The 15815-nt window shown below is 53.2% G+C and overlaps 3 protein-coding genes across 3 annotated transcripts; 1 reads left to right on the top strand and 2 right to left on the bottom strand.

Annotated features, from left to right (window-relative positions):
• Positions 1 to 373: 373 nt before the first annotated feature.
• Triagg1_1790 (uncharacterized protein) lies at positions 374 to 2585 on the bottom strand (the record flags this gene model as incomplete). The annotated part of the gene is made up of 6 exons (XM_062895899.1): positions 374 to 394; positions 458 to 833; positions 897 to 996; positions 1304 to 1413; positions 1638 to 2445; positions 2516 to 2585. The coding sequence occupies 6 exons, from the start codon at positions 2583 to 2585 to the stop codon at positions 374 to 376; spliced, it is 1485 nt and encodes a 494-aa protein (XP_062759329.1).
• A 981-nt stretch (positions 2586 to 3566) lies between these two features.
• Triagg1_1789 (CAZyme family GH81) lies at positions 3567 to 6529 on the bottom strand (the record flags this gene model as incomplete). The annotated part of the gene is made up of 7 exons (XM_062895897.1): positions 3567 to 4054; positions 4119 to 4198; positions 4259 to 4771; positions 4831 to 5118; positions 5176 to 5788; positions 5853 to 6255; positions 6323 to 6529. The coding sequence occupies 7 exons, from the start codon at positions 6527 to 6529 to the stop codon at positions 3567 to 3569; spliced, it is 2592 nt and encodes an 863-aa protein (XP_062759328.1).
• Positions 6530 to 12695: 6166 nt separating this feature from the next.
• Positions 12696 to 15504, top strand: Triagg1_1788 (transcriptional regulator family: Fungal Specific TF; the record flags this gene model as incomplete). Its single annotated transcript, XM_062895896.1, has 3 exons — positions 12696 to 12770; positions 12889 to 13712; positions 13776 to 15504. 3 exons carry the CDS (start codon positions 12696 to 12698, stop codon positions 15502 to 15504), a joined length of 2628 nt encoding a protein of 875 aa, XP_062759327.1.
• Between the last annotated feature and the right edge of the window lie 311 nt (positions 15505 to 15815).

Genomic DNA, 15815 nt, shown 5'->3' with positions numbered 1-15815 from the left:
AGGCAACAGCTGTGGTTCGATGGTAAATTTGAAATATATATACACATACGCGGAGACTTGATTAGAATTGCGCGGTGAGGATGGAAACCATTTGCGAGTTATATGATTGCTTCTTAAGTTTTGTCTTTTTCTCACTGCTGCCCTTCTAATATTGCGTCTACCTGATGCACTTCGTCACATGCTGCCTTTACTCTGAAATTGCTATAACAAGGGCCATGTGGCTGACTTGTAAGGACTCGTGAAGAGAACTCTCTTCTTCCGTCTATGGTAATTTCCATCCCAATTCCAACTCTCTGTGGTTGATACATAACAATTAGAAGATTCTATCAACCTTAAAATGAGCATTCTTGACACACAGAAATCAAGCAAATGTCTAGTTCTGAGCAGGTTTTGTCTATGAAACCGATTAGCAATGCTTGGTTCCATCATTAACAGATGTGATGTCAATCGCAAATACCTCCCAAATATCAGCAACAAGATATGTATCTTGGCCATCAGCAGGCAGCTCGTAAATGCCCGTAGCAGCGACAAAGTTCAGCCACGTGTAGTTGGCATGCCCCGTTTCATACTTGACTCTCACGATGCCCCGGTGGCCATCCGCTTGGCCCTCGGCATTCTCCAGCTGTGTCCCAAAAAGCTGCAAGTAAATCAATGCGCCGTCGTCGGTTTGTACATTTAAGCGTGCGTCAGGATGGTAGAACCCCTGGGCATCATATGACCCCCAGTCGGCGCCAAACGATAGGACTTTCCCGTAACGCTTGGTCCGCTGACGGTGCCCCCATTTATCGGGATTGTTACTTGCTGGCCGAGCCCAACATCTCCTGCGTCCACGGCTGATCCGAGTGTCACGTTCACAAAGCCAAGGTAGTTCAGAGTTGGCTTGCTAAGTGCTTGACCTGCGACTGTTCTGGCACAGGCTAGGAAGTAGGTGATATAGTCGGCGGTTCTCATCTTGGATTGATATGGGCGATACTGTTCGTGAGCCAAATTGCGAGTCTGTGATAAGTTGTCAAGTTTGGTATGTTCCAACTTTGTGAACATATTGTGGACTAGCTTGACATTATATAGCTGGAGAATGGTATTCCGCATCTCTTTGTTTCTTCTCCTTTTCCCCATTTTCTTCTCGGAGTCGGAGTTGGAATTTATAATGAATTAGCAATCAAAGATGAATAGCCTGACTGTTGTTAACCAATCTTGCGGTATGGTATGAAATCATGGCGCGACAGCGGATTTCGCTACTTCCGAGGATCTGACAGTTTTTCTCTTTGAAACCAATATTGCGTATAATAGAGTGAGCACTTACTAAGCGGGAGTTGGAAAGCACGGAGTTGAGCAGGTGAGAATTCAGGAACCCTGCAGACGGCCGGGGGAACGAGGGCGGAGTCCGACAGCTGGATAAAGAAGCGGGGAGTGCTGAACAATATTATTTGATATACGAAACTTGCTCTGGTGGATTTGTAGCCGACTGCTTTAACCCTCCTCTTAGCGGGCTCATCTCGTGTTCTGTGGCTTCATGGATCGCACTCATACGGAGTGGACGGAACTGGACCAATTATACGTCTCACAATCTGTCCCAAAACTTTGCTTTATTTTGACCAATATTAACAAGGTTGACTTGATACTACAGCTTTGGTTACAACCCGGCAGCGAGCGTGTGTCCACCATCAACGACGACCCTCTGGCCATTGACAAACTGGTTCCCAGCAAGGAAAAGCACCGCCTGCGCCATATCCTCGTCCTTACCCGGGCGATTAGCAGGAATCTTACCCTCATACTTGCTCTTGTCTAGTTGGCTCTTCTGGCCTTCGTCGCTCCCGTCCGTAGTCATCTCGCTAGGGAAAACCCCCGGTGCAATGCTGTTGACGCGGATCTTGAGTCCGGCAGCGGCGAAATCTGCCGCCATCATGCGAGTGAGGTGCTCTGCCGCTCCCTTGGAGACGTTGTAGCTGAAATGGTGCTGGCTCGTCTTGACCAGGCCGGAGATGGAGCTGATGTTGATGACGGTGGACGACCATCCGGGATGAGTCTCGGTCGAGGTTTGGAGCAGCGGCAGCAACGCGGTGGTGGTAAAGTAGACGGCCGCGACGTTGGTTCGGTACACGTCGAGCCAGTCATCAAAAGTCGCCTTCTCGCTGTCAAAGAGCGACTTCTTGAGATCCTCGGCCGAGTCCGCCTCGGCGGTGGTGAACGTCTTGCCGCTGATGCCGGCGTTGTTGACCAGGATGCAGATGCACTTTTCGCGCGACTTGATCTCGTCGACGAGCGACTTGACGCCCTCCTTGGAATTGATATCTGCCTGGATGGGGATGATTTCTCCAGGCGCGTTCTCGCCATGGGTCGACGCGGCGGTATCGAGCTTCTCCTTGGTGCGGCCGCAGATGTAGACTTTGGCGCCGTTGGCAGCGAGGGCTTGCGCGGCCATGAGCCCAATGCCGGAGCCTCCTCCTGCAGAACAGGTCAGATTACTTGATTCATCCTGCGGTATGGTGATGGATGCGACGTAGGAGAGACAAACCGGTGACAAGAGCTACCTTGCCGGTGAGGTCAAAAAGGGTCTGTCCCTTGAGAGATTGGGTGCTCGCCATGGTGAATTTGGGAATTTATTTCCTGTTTTAATTCTAGACTGCTCAATACTTCAATGTCTGTCTCTCCAAGGTTTCATCAAAGCTCGTTTCAACAGACAAAATCACAGTTTCAGCGCTTGGATATGAAGCCCATTTCTCACAGCCTACTTATACCTTCACATATGTATGTTTGTCGCCAGAGAGACGTCATCGATTTAAGGACATGGGTAAAGGTGGGCACCAGGCACTTCAGTGGCGACGCGAGCTGCAGCAATTACATCTCGGAGATATCATGACTGCTTGGTTCATTACGTTGGAATGGTGCAATTGCTCCGGCTTGCATCTGACAAGTCGTCACGTTTGCGCGCGCTAGTGCAGCCTTTGAGAGCATCATACGGTCACTCATATTCCTATGACTTCAAGTTTTCGTTGCTGTCTCAAACAATCACATCTCGTCAATTCAGATCGGTCATTTTAAAGAAAAAAAAATAGATGACGGCTCTGCCGTGAATTTTAACCCATGCTGACTGGCCAATGCATCATGACGGCGAAAATCTTGTGGTTGGTGCTGCAAGGCGCAGCTCCGGTACAGGTATTCTACTTCACATGTGAATAAGGCATATGCACTCAATGCATCCAACCTTAGGAATAAACATACAAGTAAACAATTGAAGGGCGGTAGTCGTAACTGAGATAAGAAATTGCTCATACAACTGCGAACATGCAGCAGATCGTTCATCATTTTATGTACATCCGCTTGTCGAGAGATTCCAAACGTTCTGGTTTCTCGTGTCAATCCATGATTAAGGTGAATAACTTTCTTTTTGCTATCTAATCCTATACAGGTAGGTAGTTCATTTAAATCATTGCGACGTATATACATCCTATGTACAACCGTAGTCCATCTACAGCCCATAAGAGGATCGATCCAATCATTTTTTTTTTTCCTATTTGAAAGGGCTCAAACTTCAAATGAGCTTTGCTCCATTCACATCATACCCCTTATGATGAAACAAAGCGGAAACCAGCGGCAGCTGCCTCCGTGGCCGCGTTGTTAACGAGCGATCCATCAGCAGCCAGGCCAACCCACAGCTTGTTGCTACCAGCCTTGATGGTGTACACGCCAGAGGCAGCACCAATCTTCTGGCGGATGGTGAAGACCTCCCAGGAAGAAGCAGTAGCACGGGCAGCCTGCAGGGCAAAGTTGCCGGACTGGTCGGCCGTGACGTACTGGTTGTTGCTGGTGAGCTTGAGGGTGCCGGCGTTGGGAGTGTATGCGCTGACGAAGACGCCGGCGTTGGCCTGGCTGCCGGAGGCAACGAGGTTGGAGGAGGCGCTGTTGGGAACAACCCACTGGCCGGTCGTGGCGGACTGGATCTTGAAGTTGCCGTAGGGGTTCTGGGGGAAGTTGGAGCCGCAGATGGGCTTGCCGCTGGGGTTGGGACGAGTGCCGATGAAGAAGAGCTCGTTGGTGAAGGTGTTTCCAGATCCTGTTTAGGTGGTTAGTATTGTCGTCCCCAACTTCATCCGTTATAACACGTCATGGAAACTTACCCCAGGTGGTGAGGTTGGCACTCCAAGCGGCAGCGGTCTGGGGGTTGGCGTTGGAGTAAGCAGCAATCAAAACACAACGCCTAAGAAGGTTGGAATGTCAGTAAGATGAACAAGGTATACACGTAGTTGCGTCAACGTACCAGTCATCGGCAATGGCTGGGTCGAGAATCTCGTTCTGGGCGTAGTTCCAGACGTTGTTAACCCACTGGGTGTCGTACAAGACCTCATTGATAGGGGTAACGGGAAGCATCTGGATGGCGGCAATCTCGCTCTTCTGGTCGCCCCAAAACAGCCAGGCACCGGACTGCCAGTCCTCGACATTGCCAATGGTGATCAGGTTTCGGAGCGCAGGCTCGGGGTAGGGGTTGTTGGGGTCGGTCTGGCTCTGCTGGGGGTACAAGTGCCAGTAGACCTGGGCACCCTGCTGCTCGGTGGCGACGAGGAGCTTGGCGTAGTTGACGTAGTCCTGAGACAGAGCGACGGTGGCCCAAAGGAGAGCACCGTAGTAGCCGTTGACAGCCTCACCGGTGGACTCCTGGTCACGGCTTCCGGCTCCGTTGGCGATTCCAGAGGCCCAAGAGTGGCCGGCGAACCAGTCACGGCATCGGGTGACGGGGAAGTAGGGGTCCTGGGGAGATGGGTTGATGATGTCTCTGTTTGTTTGTTTGTTAGGATAATGGCATCACATACTCGTCAATTGAACAAGACGTACCGTGCGAACCAGTTGATAAAGTCCTTGTGCTGGGCCAACCAGGTAGCATCGTACTTGGCAATGACGGCAGCAACAGTGAGGAAGTATCCGTAGTGGAAGTGGTGGTCGTTGTAGTATCCGTTGCCAAAGTCGATACCCGAGTTGGTAGCACCGGCCTTGTCAATAACACCGCCCCAAGAGGTCTCGTAAGCGGGAGAAGCTCCGCTGGTGGGCTGGAACCAGTTGTTGAAAGAAGCCTTGAGGTAGTTGGTGACTTGAGGGATCAGGTCAGTACGGCCAACAGACTCACTGTGAGCATAAGAGTTAGTAAATTTGTATCACAAGCAGAGAGGTGAGTGATCTTACGCAATGAGGGCAAGACGGGCAGTGGCGGCAAGGCTGCCACCCCAGTAGTAGAACTCGTTGGGAACGGGAGCGTTGGCGACGTTGAGCTGGCCAATCTCGTACTGAAGACCCTGGATAACAGAAGCGCTGCAAGAGGAGTCAAGGGCACGAGGAGGGTTCCAGGTAATGCTGCTGAGCTGGTACAGGAGCTTCCACTGGTTGCCGAGGGTAGGGTACATCCATCCCTTGGTGGTGAGGTAGCCCAGAGACGAGGTCGGGGGCGAGTTGGGGTTCTGCAGAGACAGACGGTGGTGAGGCCAGGTCAGCATCAGCAGCTGGCTGCCATCGCCAACAGTGTTGTAGTTGAAGATGAGGGTGCCAGTGGTGGTGGTGAAGGTGTAGTCCAAGCCGACCGCGGTCGGGTAGACGGTGTAGTGCTGATCTAGGAGAGTCTTGTGGCTGGCCTGGATGAGTCTGACCAGACGAAGGACGCCGTTGTAAGTGCCGCTGGCCTTGATAGTACCCTGGGCGCCGTTGGTGGCGGTGGCAGTCAGGGTGATGGAAGACAGAGCGTAGATCACGTAGGTGGTACCGGTAGAGTCGACAACGGTGAACGAAGTGCCGGTAGCAGTGACTGTGCGCCCTCTTGTTAGTCTCACACAATTATTCATTCTCGCCCGGCACGTTTCTCAACTCACCACTCTGGCCGTTGGCAAGGTTCTGGCCGTTGAAGGAAGTGATGCCGCCGTTTCGCGACGTCAGCAGAGGCGTGGCAGCCTGGTACTGGAGCGTGATGTAAGGAGATCCAGGGATCAGGGGAGAGGTCAAGGACGCGCCGCCCTGGAAGTACTGCACCGTCACCGAGTGCGTGTCAAAGGCCGTGGCCTTGTGGTTGGCAAAGTTGCCCGAGTGCTCGACGAAGCCGGCGCGCCAGTCGTTCTGCGTGGGCTGCTTGATGGATGTGCCGTCCCATTGGCGGTTGTTGCTGAAGCCAAAGTTGATGCCGAAGCCGTCGAGCTGCGACTCATACGGGAAAGGACCCGAGGCGGTGCCGTTGCCGGGAGTGGCGGCATAGGAAGCCCACCAGGAGTTGGTCGGGAACTACATCAAAGCCAGAGTAAGTTTCTAGAGCTATACACGCCTGTTTGACAATGGTGCTTTAACATACCGGAGGCTTCAGTCCAGCGAAGAAGGAGGACACGGGAGCTCCATCAGCGGCAGTAGCAGTGGTTCCGCCAGAGATGCCGGCTGGGTTGCTGGTCGCAATAGGGGCGAAGAGACCGCGTCCAGCAATGTTGCTGAGCTTTTCGCCGTTTGGCAGAGCCGCAACGCCAATCGCCGAGGCGATGACGAGGTTCACAAGAGAGGCCAGCATCCTTGAAGCTCGAGCGATGAGATGCTAAGAAGAAGACCGCTGTGCTTGACCACACCTGGAGGGATATCGCCAAGAGAGGCGGAGGGCGAGCAGCCTCCTTATACTTGTTCTGTCAACGACGAAGATGATAATGCCATTGCGTCACCCGATGATGTCCATTCTCTTGCCCAATGGCCCCTCCCCAGCGGAATCTCGCTCCGATCTAGGTCCAACCCCGGCGGTAATTGAAGCTGCGTTGCTGCCCTCTCTCGGCGGTATTTGGCATCGAGGAATGGGACCGGGGCCCGGCCACTTTGGGGCCGGAGGGTTGCTTATACCACTCTAGCAGAGGCAAAAGCTTCCGGGGTTATATTTGGCGCACAACAGGTTTAAACCTGCTCACGGCAGAGCACGACTCTTGTTTACGAACACGTCGGATGCGGTATGGCCTTTGATAATATCCACTCCGCCGATGATTCCGATCAATCTGATGTTTGCTTGCTTGCCAAGACCGGGGGGGCGTGGCATGGTCCAAGGCACTCAGCATCGGACCGAACTGTGCAAGACGTCAAAACTGTAGATTAATTCGCAAGACTCTGCATGATGAGATACTATCAGGGCGGCGAGATGCATTTCCATCAATGACATTGAGCGAAGGGTGGTGTTGATCTTTGATGAGAGGCAACGAAGCCATTGTATCTAGTATTTCGCTTTCCGCTCTGTTTGATCCTTTGCAAGGAGCTTCTGTTTTCTTCATGCGAACATGTCCATGTTCCTTGAAGCTACCGCAAGGGGCTTTTCTAATCCTAGCCAAGCTCATCTAACTCCCGAGGTCACGCGTCGCAGTAACGAGAGGCGTGGGGTTTAGCTCTCACATGCTGGTTCTACAGTACAGGCCGGCCTTGTCAACACCTGCGAGGATTATGGAGACGCCCCCTCAAGCTTGAATTAGAGAAAAGGTAAGCTTGCAGCTAGTAATTCCCTAGAACCTCCATCTCGCTCGTTTTCCCCCCTTTGGCCCTCCTCTGCCTTGTGAATCGAACAGAAAGAAAAACTTGAGCGACTCGCGCGCCAACAAGCCACGAAGTTATCCAATTGCCTAATCGGGAAACCCCCCGGCTCGGGACGGCGGGCCTGGCATTTCTGGAAGACAAGGTTGGTGGCTCGATCTACCTGGCCTAGGGCTCAAATGTGCTGTAACCATATGGCAGAGAGTCATCATTTTAAATTGCTGGGGATGTTTCACGTCCATGGTGAGACGTTGTGCAGCGTACATGTAATCTCAGCGCACGTGTGTATATATGAGAAGCCTCCTCCTCCCTAGGTATTCACCGACAGCTTCAAAGGAAGAAGCGGGTTAACACTACTAGTGCAAGAATAATTAAGAAAACGGATAGGGTTCGGCGTCCATGGTCAAAGACGGACAAGTCGTCGTGATTAGGTGAAGCGGGCGAAAGCATGGCTCGGCTCTTTTACCCTCCTCCCCCACAATCCATTGACCTTGTCAGTGCGGAGAGAATAGGCCGCACAGCACCGCGCATTTCGGCTCCGCATCTCCCCGCATTCAGTCATACCCGAGTAGTCGGGACTTGGACATGACGGGTTTGGCCTGGAGATGCGGGAGAGCACGCGTGAGCTTGTGGCTTTTGATGGTCTCGAGACTTGTGTATACACGAAACACCTCGAAGCTCGAAGTACTTCGATTGAAAGCACTGGGCCTGAGTGTATTCATCAAGCAAGAAACACGCGATAGTCTTACAAAGTCACCTCATCCCTGAGCTCTCCCTATCCTCAAGCTCCCTTGAAGCTCAATGGTAACGTGCTTTGTGCATTAACAGCCTTAATGACCGGGGAGTCGCGGCATTTATCCGCCATCCTCGCTCAGTCATGAGAAAAAATTGCCAGTGGTATCGGCCGCTCCAGTATTAATGCCGCGACGCTAACATTTTGCATCATTCCCCAAGGCCGGGGGGGTCTGGATACCCGTCGGCAATAGGCTGAGGCCATGCTCCGTATCTTGTGATGCCTCCCCCACAGGCAGGGGGGAAACTCAAAAGTCTACCAATAAGGAGAGACATGGTACTTGCTTGACGCTTGTTCAATATGGAGATGAATCCTCCAACGCCGTTGCTGCTACCTCTCACTAGCCTGGATGTTGAAGGAATCTGGTTAGCTGACAAGGCAGATCCGGAGTACGGAAAGACGGCAAGCATCACATTGGCCAAGCGCAAATACCAACAGCGCGTTGTCACTCTGAGGCAGCAGTGGAAGGCTGCCGTGACCAGTCAGGTTCCTGAAAATCGCGGGAAATCTTGTCGGCTTCGGGTTAGGCTTGGCAAGAGAACCCTCGTAGCGTAGAGACTTGGGAGCTGATGCGCGGGGCCAGGCCCCCGGCTGGTATATTGAAAGGGCCGAATTGGTATGGGGATGGACTGCTCGCATACGGGCCTACTTGGTCTTGGATGTAAACGGTGATGATTTGCTCTATAAGGGAGATTCATTGGCCGGACGTCTCTGGCTGGGCACGTGGGAAGGGTAGCAATTATTTGTCTTGGAGGGTTTGGCCATTTGCTCATCGTGGCCTATCCTGCATCGATATGCTGGAGGTGTAGATGGCTATGGCTGTCACGAAATTAAATGACATGGCGAAATGAGGCAAGACGGGTCATTGAGCATCGGCCACAAGCGAATAGCGTTACATTATCACACACCTACATCGAGGCGGCTCTTCTTTATACGATGACTTGCTGGACGGGGAGAGTCCGCCTTTGTCCCCGAATCATCACCGTTGCATGTATTGAGTGATATGTGAGGCTATACCCATGAGCTTTGCGTTGGAAATACACCGCATTCAGGTCAGAGACGTTTCATGGCACGCAGCTATGCGGCAGCCTATATCGAAACAGCGAATGCTGGCAATGCAGAGTGACCTCGAAGGAAGGGGCAGCACTCGTCCTCCCCAATGGCTTCAAAGGCTGGGTATAGCCTTGACTAACAGCTTATTAACTCTCTCATAAGAATGATAAATATAGACTCTGCACTGCTATGACGGGACATGGAGGTTGTAACAGATAGGCCGTTGTCGAAAGCATAAACTTATTTGCTCGTTTCCACTTCTGGAATCATCTCTTGATCGGGCCGTAAGCTTTCAGGTGACGAGATGTCAGTCAGTTGAGGTGGCAGCATCAGCCCCTTTTGAGATGGTTGCATTTTTTAATCACGCACGAGTACCCTATAGTTGCATGTCAATGAGAAATTGGTATAATAATGAGCTCATGGGCTGCTTCGTGGAGATACTCGATAGTGTTTCTTCTCCTGGGACGACCACAGTGGTTGTGTGCTATCCATTGGAAATAGTTTGGTCAATCCCTTGTCAACATCGGCCACAGCAATACGGTAAGCTCAATGAGTAAGGATTAAAGGCTAAACCTTGAAGTAGAGGAGAATGGCGTAAGAGGGATGTAGAAATGTCATCGTCGGTCATTGCATATCGATGAGAGCCACAGTCGGGACCGTTACACCGATTGTATGAAGATTCCTCATGATAACTGGAGCTGTCACTCTAACCAGTGAAGGTACCCGGCAAGCAAAGGTCAGAAAAGCGAGACGGCAAGATGAATAAGTGCATACGTTCAGTAATATAAGCACATCATCACTCAATCAGCTGGCCCATCAAGTAGGTAGTAATGTGGAAGGGAGCGCCTATTCAGCTGGCACCCGAATTTTACTACACAACTGTAGTAGCAGTTACTACAAAAATATAGACATAGTAGCAGGTACTGGAGACATATCCATGAGTAGATATAATAGCAGATACTTGGAGAACAGGCGTATAATTTAACACGTGGATGTTTATAATCTTCTCAGTCTCGGTTTTTCTGACCTCCTCTTGACAACTAGACATACCCTTTGTATGCAGGAACGATGCTTGGCACGAGTCGGCAGTGGTGGCATCCGGTTGTAGTGAGGAATCGGTTATTGGTGGAATCGGTAATTCGGTTACAATACCGTTGGTATAAAGTTTCCCGGCCTAACTGTATGCAAAGTAGTGCCAACTAAGCAAGCCAAACACATTTGGAATCGAGCTGTGGCTGCTGTTCGGGACGCATAACTGCTGGCCGAGGAAATTGCCACTTTGGCATGACAGAAAAGGACAAGATGAGATTAGAGCAAAGGACAAGGCGTGACGCGCCGAGGGAGAACAAAGGGAGCAAGGCGCAGCGCCGAATTAAGCTTCCAGGAGCAAGGCAGATCTGCGGTGCATGAGTCGGCCTGGATCTAACGGTCGAGGTGCCGATATTCCAGAGATCCATCCCTCGCTAAGCAACGGCTTCGGTCAAAGATGGGGACTAGAGTGAAACCGTTCCTATCAAGATCGACAATCTTGTCACCTTTGCATTTTTATGCCAGCAACAGGAAGCTAGCCTCAGTCTGTGAGATACAGGGTCGACATGAGACGATGATACGGCAAACAGGGCCGTGCGATGACGTCTCTTTCTCAACTGCCGGTGTCAGAATCAGGTTTGGGCTGGACGAGGGATTGCGTTGCACAGCCCGACACGTCGAAAAAGAGACCAGAAAAAAATAGCCGGCATCAAGTTAGGGCAGCACGAGCGCGAGCGCGAGCGCGAACGGAGACGGGGTGCAGATTTGGCTCACCGGACTTGACTCGGGGAGCGAGTGGGACCGGGCCGGAGATTTGGAGACGAAAATGCCGGAGATGCCGGACGGGCGACACGGAGATGGTTATGCGGTGAGATGGGCAGCTCTGACGTCGGTGTATGGTAGGTAGGAATTCACAAAGGAATTATTGACATTTTTTTCTGGAATTATTGTCTCTCAGTTTTGCAGGGTTGGGCACATTGTCTGCTGCTGCTCACCGGATGATGCCTGTATTAGATGGCATCTCCAACCGCACAGCCCAGCCACAAGACAAACAAGTTCCCAAGTCGCGCACAATTTCTAGAACGGCTTGACGGCATCAAGCACGTCTGCTCAAGCTACATCCAGCATAGCTCCCGGAACACGAAATACCAGCCGCATATTCTCCATTAGGTGCAGCCGTTAAATGTCGCTGATAATGACGTAGAGCGGAATTACACGTCCTTTTAAGAGCGTCTCTCACAAAGCCCAAAATTGCCGACATTCCCGCGGCTTTTCCGCAATAAACGCCTCCCGCATGGGTCTTGCAGCGGGAATGACAGCCAAACAGAGCGCATTGATTGATGGGAATCCAACAGGATTGCCACCAGTGGCGTGCTTAAGCCAACTTGAGCGGAAAAGAGAGGGAAAAAAGCAAAGAAGCAAAAGAACGAATCCACCCGCGATAAGGCTGGGGGAGAATCCAGTAAGGCTGGCCTGGATTCGAGGAACAGGTTCGTTTTTCCATGTCGCCGATTGGGCGGGTCTCGGTAGCAGCCTCCCGACTTGCAGCTTACTGGATTGCTTCCTGAATCATTCTCTCGCTTTTTTTATGGAGTTTTCCCTTTTTTTCTGTCCCAATTCCAGGATTTTTTTCTCTTTTTCTCTCTCACCAAAAGGTCTCCCCCATGTATTCCCTTTTTTTTTTCCTCAGAGGTCCCAACCAAAGCGCGCAAGTCCCGCAGCCTCACAACTTAGTTGCCTGTTCGATTCCGAATGCCGGGGAAAGGCTGAGCCGGACATGGTCACCATCTGGGGACGGATTCTACTTTTTGCATCCTAGACGGTTTTGACTGAGACAAGGCGTGGCATGAGGCTCGTACGAAACGAAATGCTCGCTGCCGGGCCTGTATGGATGGTGTTGGTTGTGGTTAGCACCATGTAAGGCGCATCAAGTGTAGCCCGTGATGGCGTCAACACGCTTCGGTGTGCATGTGTTAAAGAGGCTCGGATCCCCATGCATAAAAACGAACAGGCTAAATTGGTCCAGTGTTCTATCCGTCTCTTGGTCGTCTCTATTCAATATCCAATCTTTGATACTGTATTTTATATATATACTACAGCAATCAACTTACAGCATACTCGAGCCCTCCTCTCCCCTACAACTGCCAAAATCAGCTTGTAAAGCCCCGGCCTTCGGACCATCGGCGTCGCCTCAGCTCGGGCCGTCGGCACAAGCTGCAAAGTCGTGCATCTTGTCGCGTCTTGTCCCTGACAGGTATCTCTGGTGTCGCATGAGCTCCAATTCCCGTGCGCTGTCGGCATAATGGAGGGCGCAGGCCAGGACGAGGGTACCTACGTGTACCCACAAGTAACCGCCACGCCAAAAGTTCCCCAGCCGGTACGAGACCTCACTTCTCTCAGTTTCTCGCACGACTCCATCTTTCTTCCTGCTCTCTCTCTTCCCGTCTTGTTATCGTGGGCTCCTCGTCTCATCTAATCAATCTCTTGTCCTCCAGATCGTCGATTCCTTTGCTCTCTATCCTCCGCTGGTCCCGCATCTCTCCATCTCCAGCCCCTTGGCCCTTGGCCCTTCACCGAGTCATCCCCAGTTTTTCCGCTCGCCCTCCTCCGGCTTCTTCACTCCTCCTCATTACCTCTTCGCCACCCATTGCGACGGCTCCGAGGCCCAATCGCCCCCCTCGCTCTGCTTCTCGCCGTCCATCTCGTCCTCGCCCTTCTCCGGGTCCGCCGCCGTCATGGACCTCGACCCGCCCGCCGGCGCCGACGTGCCGCCGTATGGCCTCGCCGGATCGTCGCTCCCGGAAGCCCATCCGAGCTTCGCGAATCCCGCCGACGGCCCCGGCCTGTCGCTCGACCGCCGGCCCAAGAAGTCGTCGACGACCTGTGCCGTCTGCCGCTTCCGCAAGGTGCGCTGCAACGGCGCGCGGCCCTGCTGCGGCAATTGCCAGCGCCTCGGCTTCCCCTGCTCCTACGACGAGGCCGACGTCGATGCTTGGTCCATGTCGCTGCCGCGCCGTCGGGTCAAGCAGGCCTGTCTCAGCTGTCACGGCCGCAAGGCGCGATGCTCCGGCCATCTGCCCTCGTGCGAACGATGTCGAGTCCAGGGCATCGAGTGCGTCTACCGGCCAAACAAGCGCGCAAAGCCCTCGTCAGCCGGGGCCGGCATTGGAGACTCCAAGAGCCCCAACAGTCCAGACAGAGAGTCAGATCGAGACGGTGCTAGGGAGAACCGCGGCCAGAGAGAGAACCGGGACCAAGGACGCAACGAAAGCCCGGCCTTGACCGACGCGGCCAGCTCCGCGAGTGATCACCATGAAGGGTAAGTTCCAGCTAAGGGGAAATGTTGACGTATGCTTGCGCTGACCTTGGGGCCTCTTGTCAGTCCTCATATCGATGAAAGCTTCAACTCCATCGTCAGCCGCGCATTCGACCTCTTCTTCCGCCACGTCCACCACATGGCCATGTTTACCTTTCTGCATCGCGCCTCTCTGATGGAGCAGTACCACGCCGGCAAGGTCGAGAGAGCGCTTCTGCTGGCCATTGTCGGCATCACGTCATGCTTGACCGACATGGGGCCCGGCATGCGAGAGTACGGAAACCGCTGTATCAACGACGCCGAGGCCCTCCTGCTGGCCGACTACAGCCGTCCGTCCATTGTCAAGATCCAGGCGCTCATCTTCGTCATCAAGCATCGCATCCTCTGCAACAAATTCCCCAGCGCCTTTGTCCTCCACAGCTTCGCGTCCCGCTACGCCACCGCTCTGCGTCTCAACTATGAGGCGCCGCATCTTCGCTTCCTGGCCCAGGAGTCCCGGCGACGTCTCATGTGGGCCATGTACTGCATCGACACCAGCATCTGCGGCGGATATCCCGACTTTGTCCTTTGGAGGGCCGACCAGATCCACGTCTGTCTGCCGTGCAACGAGCGCAACTTTGAGTTTGACCTGCCGCAGCAAACGGAGAAGCTCGTGCCGGACTCGCACCAGCCGCGACCGCCGCTGGCTGAAGACGTCGGGACCTTGGCTCTTCACGCACGCATCCTCCACATCCGCCAGAAGATTATCGAATTCACAAAGGTGGCCCAGTATGACCGCGGCATGGAAGCCGCCGAGCTGCAAGGTCGCATCTTTGCGCTGGACAAGGAGCTCAACGACTTTGCCACCAACCTCCCGACCTCGTTCCAGTTCTCCGAAAACTCGCTTCGTCTCCGCGCCTACTCTCCACGGCTGTGTGTCTTTGTCATGATTCACATCTGGTGGCGCCAGTGCTACTGCGACCTCTACCGCCTTGCCCTGGCCGACATCAACGGCGGTTTGCCGCAGCCCATGCTCGACATGTTTGATCAAGGCTTCCTCGAGCACTGTCACCGACAGTGCGTTGATCACTCCCTGGCGCTGACCCTCATCTTCTCGCTCATCCAAAAGCTCGATGCGAAGCCCGTGGCCGACATCGACCTGGCCATGTGCGCGTACCAGTGCGCGCGCATGCTCATGCACCTTTTCCAGTTCAACATCTTCAGCCGTTTCGGCGTCGCGGCAGACACCGTCATGGAGCAGGCCCAGCTTTGTTTGCAAACCATAAAGGACTGCTGCGTAGGGCCTGCGGTGGACTGTATCGTAACGGATTTGGAGAGGCTGGTTAACCGCGACGCAAGGGCCGTGACGGGAGAAGGCGTCGTGTCCACCGATTTATCGCAGCAGCCAATGCCCCAAATCACAGACGCTTCGGGCGTGCTCAACGCTCCCGCCGCGGCTGGCCTGCAGGCTTTCAACCCTTCCTCAGGCGCCGCCAACAACACCGTCTCTCCGTTTACCCATCCCGTCATGACTGCTCCGTGGATGTCGGAGACGGCCTTTACGCCGGGCCTAGATCAGCAGCAAACTCTCCCTCCAGATGTCCATGCCGATCCCACCAAAGGCGGAACCCCGAACATGTCTGCGCCGCGGTCCGAGTATGGACAGTCGGAGCTGAACAATGAATACGACGGCACGTTTGCGGGACTCGGGCTGGACGATGGATTTGATTATAACATGGGAGTGGACATGAATATGTGGGCTACGAATGGGGGCAGCTGGACTGCGCCGGGATTTGGAAATACCTGGATGGGATGAAGAGGAGGAGAACATAAAGAGAAAGGGAACATGGTAGGAAATTACTCTATCAACTACGGTACACGCACATGATATATAGAGATGTGGATTCTGGAAGGTCTCATGCCCAAATGGATTGGAAAAAAATCAAGGCGAATAGAGTGGTGGGATGGCGCAATGACAGGGGGACTTGGACGAATAGGAAACCATCACGATAGATTTTAACAAGCGTGTCATTAGATTAGCTTAGTGCGAATACCCTTCTTGTTAAAACAAAACAAAAATGCCCCAAAGAAAACGCCTGATTTCCTGTAACTCCATGTTGTTCGTTA

This window comes from Trichoderma aggressivum (genome assembly GCF_033847375.1).
Source record: "Trichoderma aggressivum f. europaeum strain CBS 100526 chromosome Unknown scaffold_004, whole genome shotgun sequence".
In the NCBI taxonomy this organism is placed as follows: domain Eukaryota; kingdom Fungi; phylum Ascomycota; class Sordariomycetes; order Hypocreales; family Hypocreaceae; genus Trichoderma; species Trichoderma aggressivum.
This window is presented reverse-complemented; position numbering and strand designations above follow the sequence as displayed.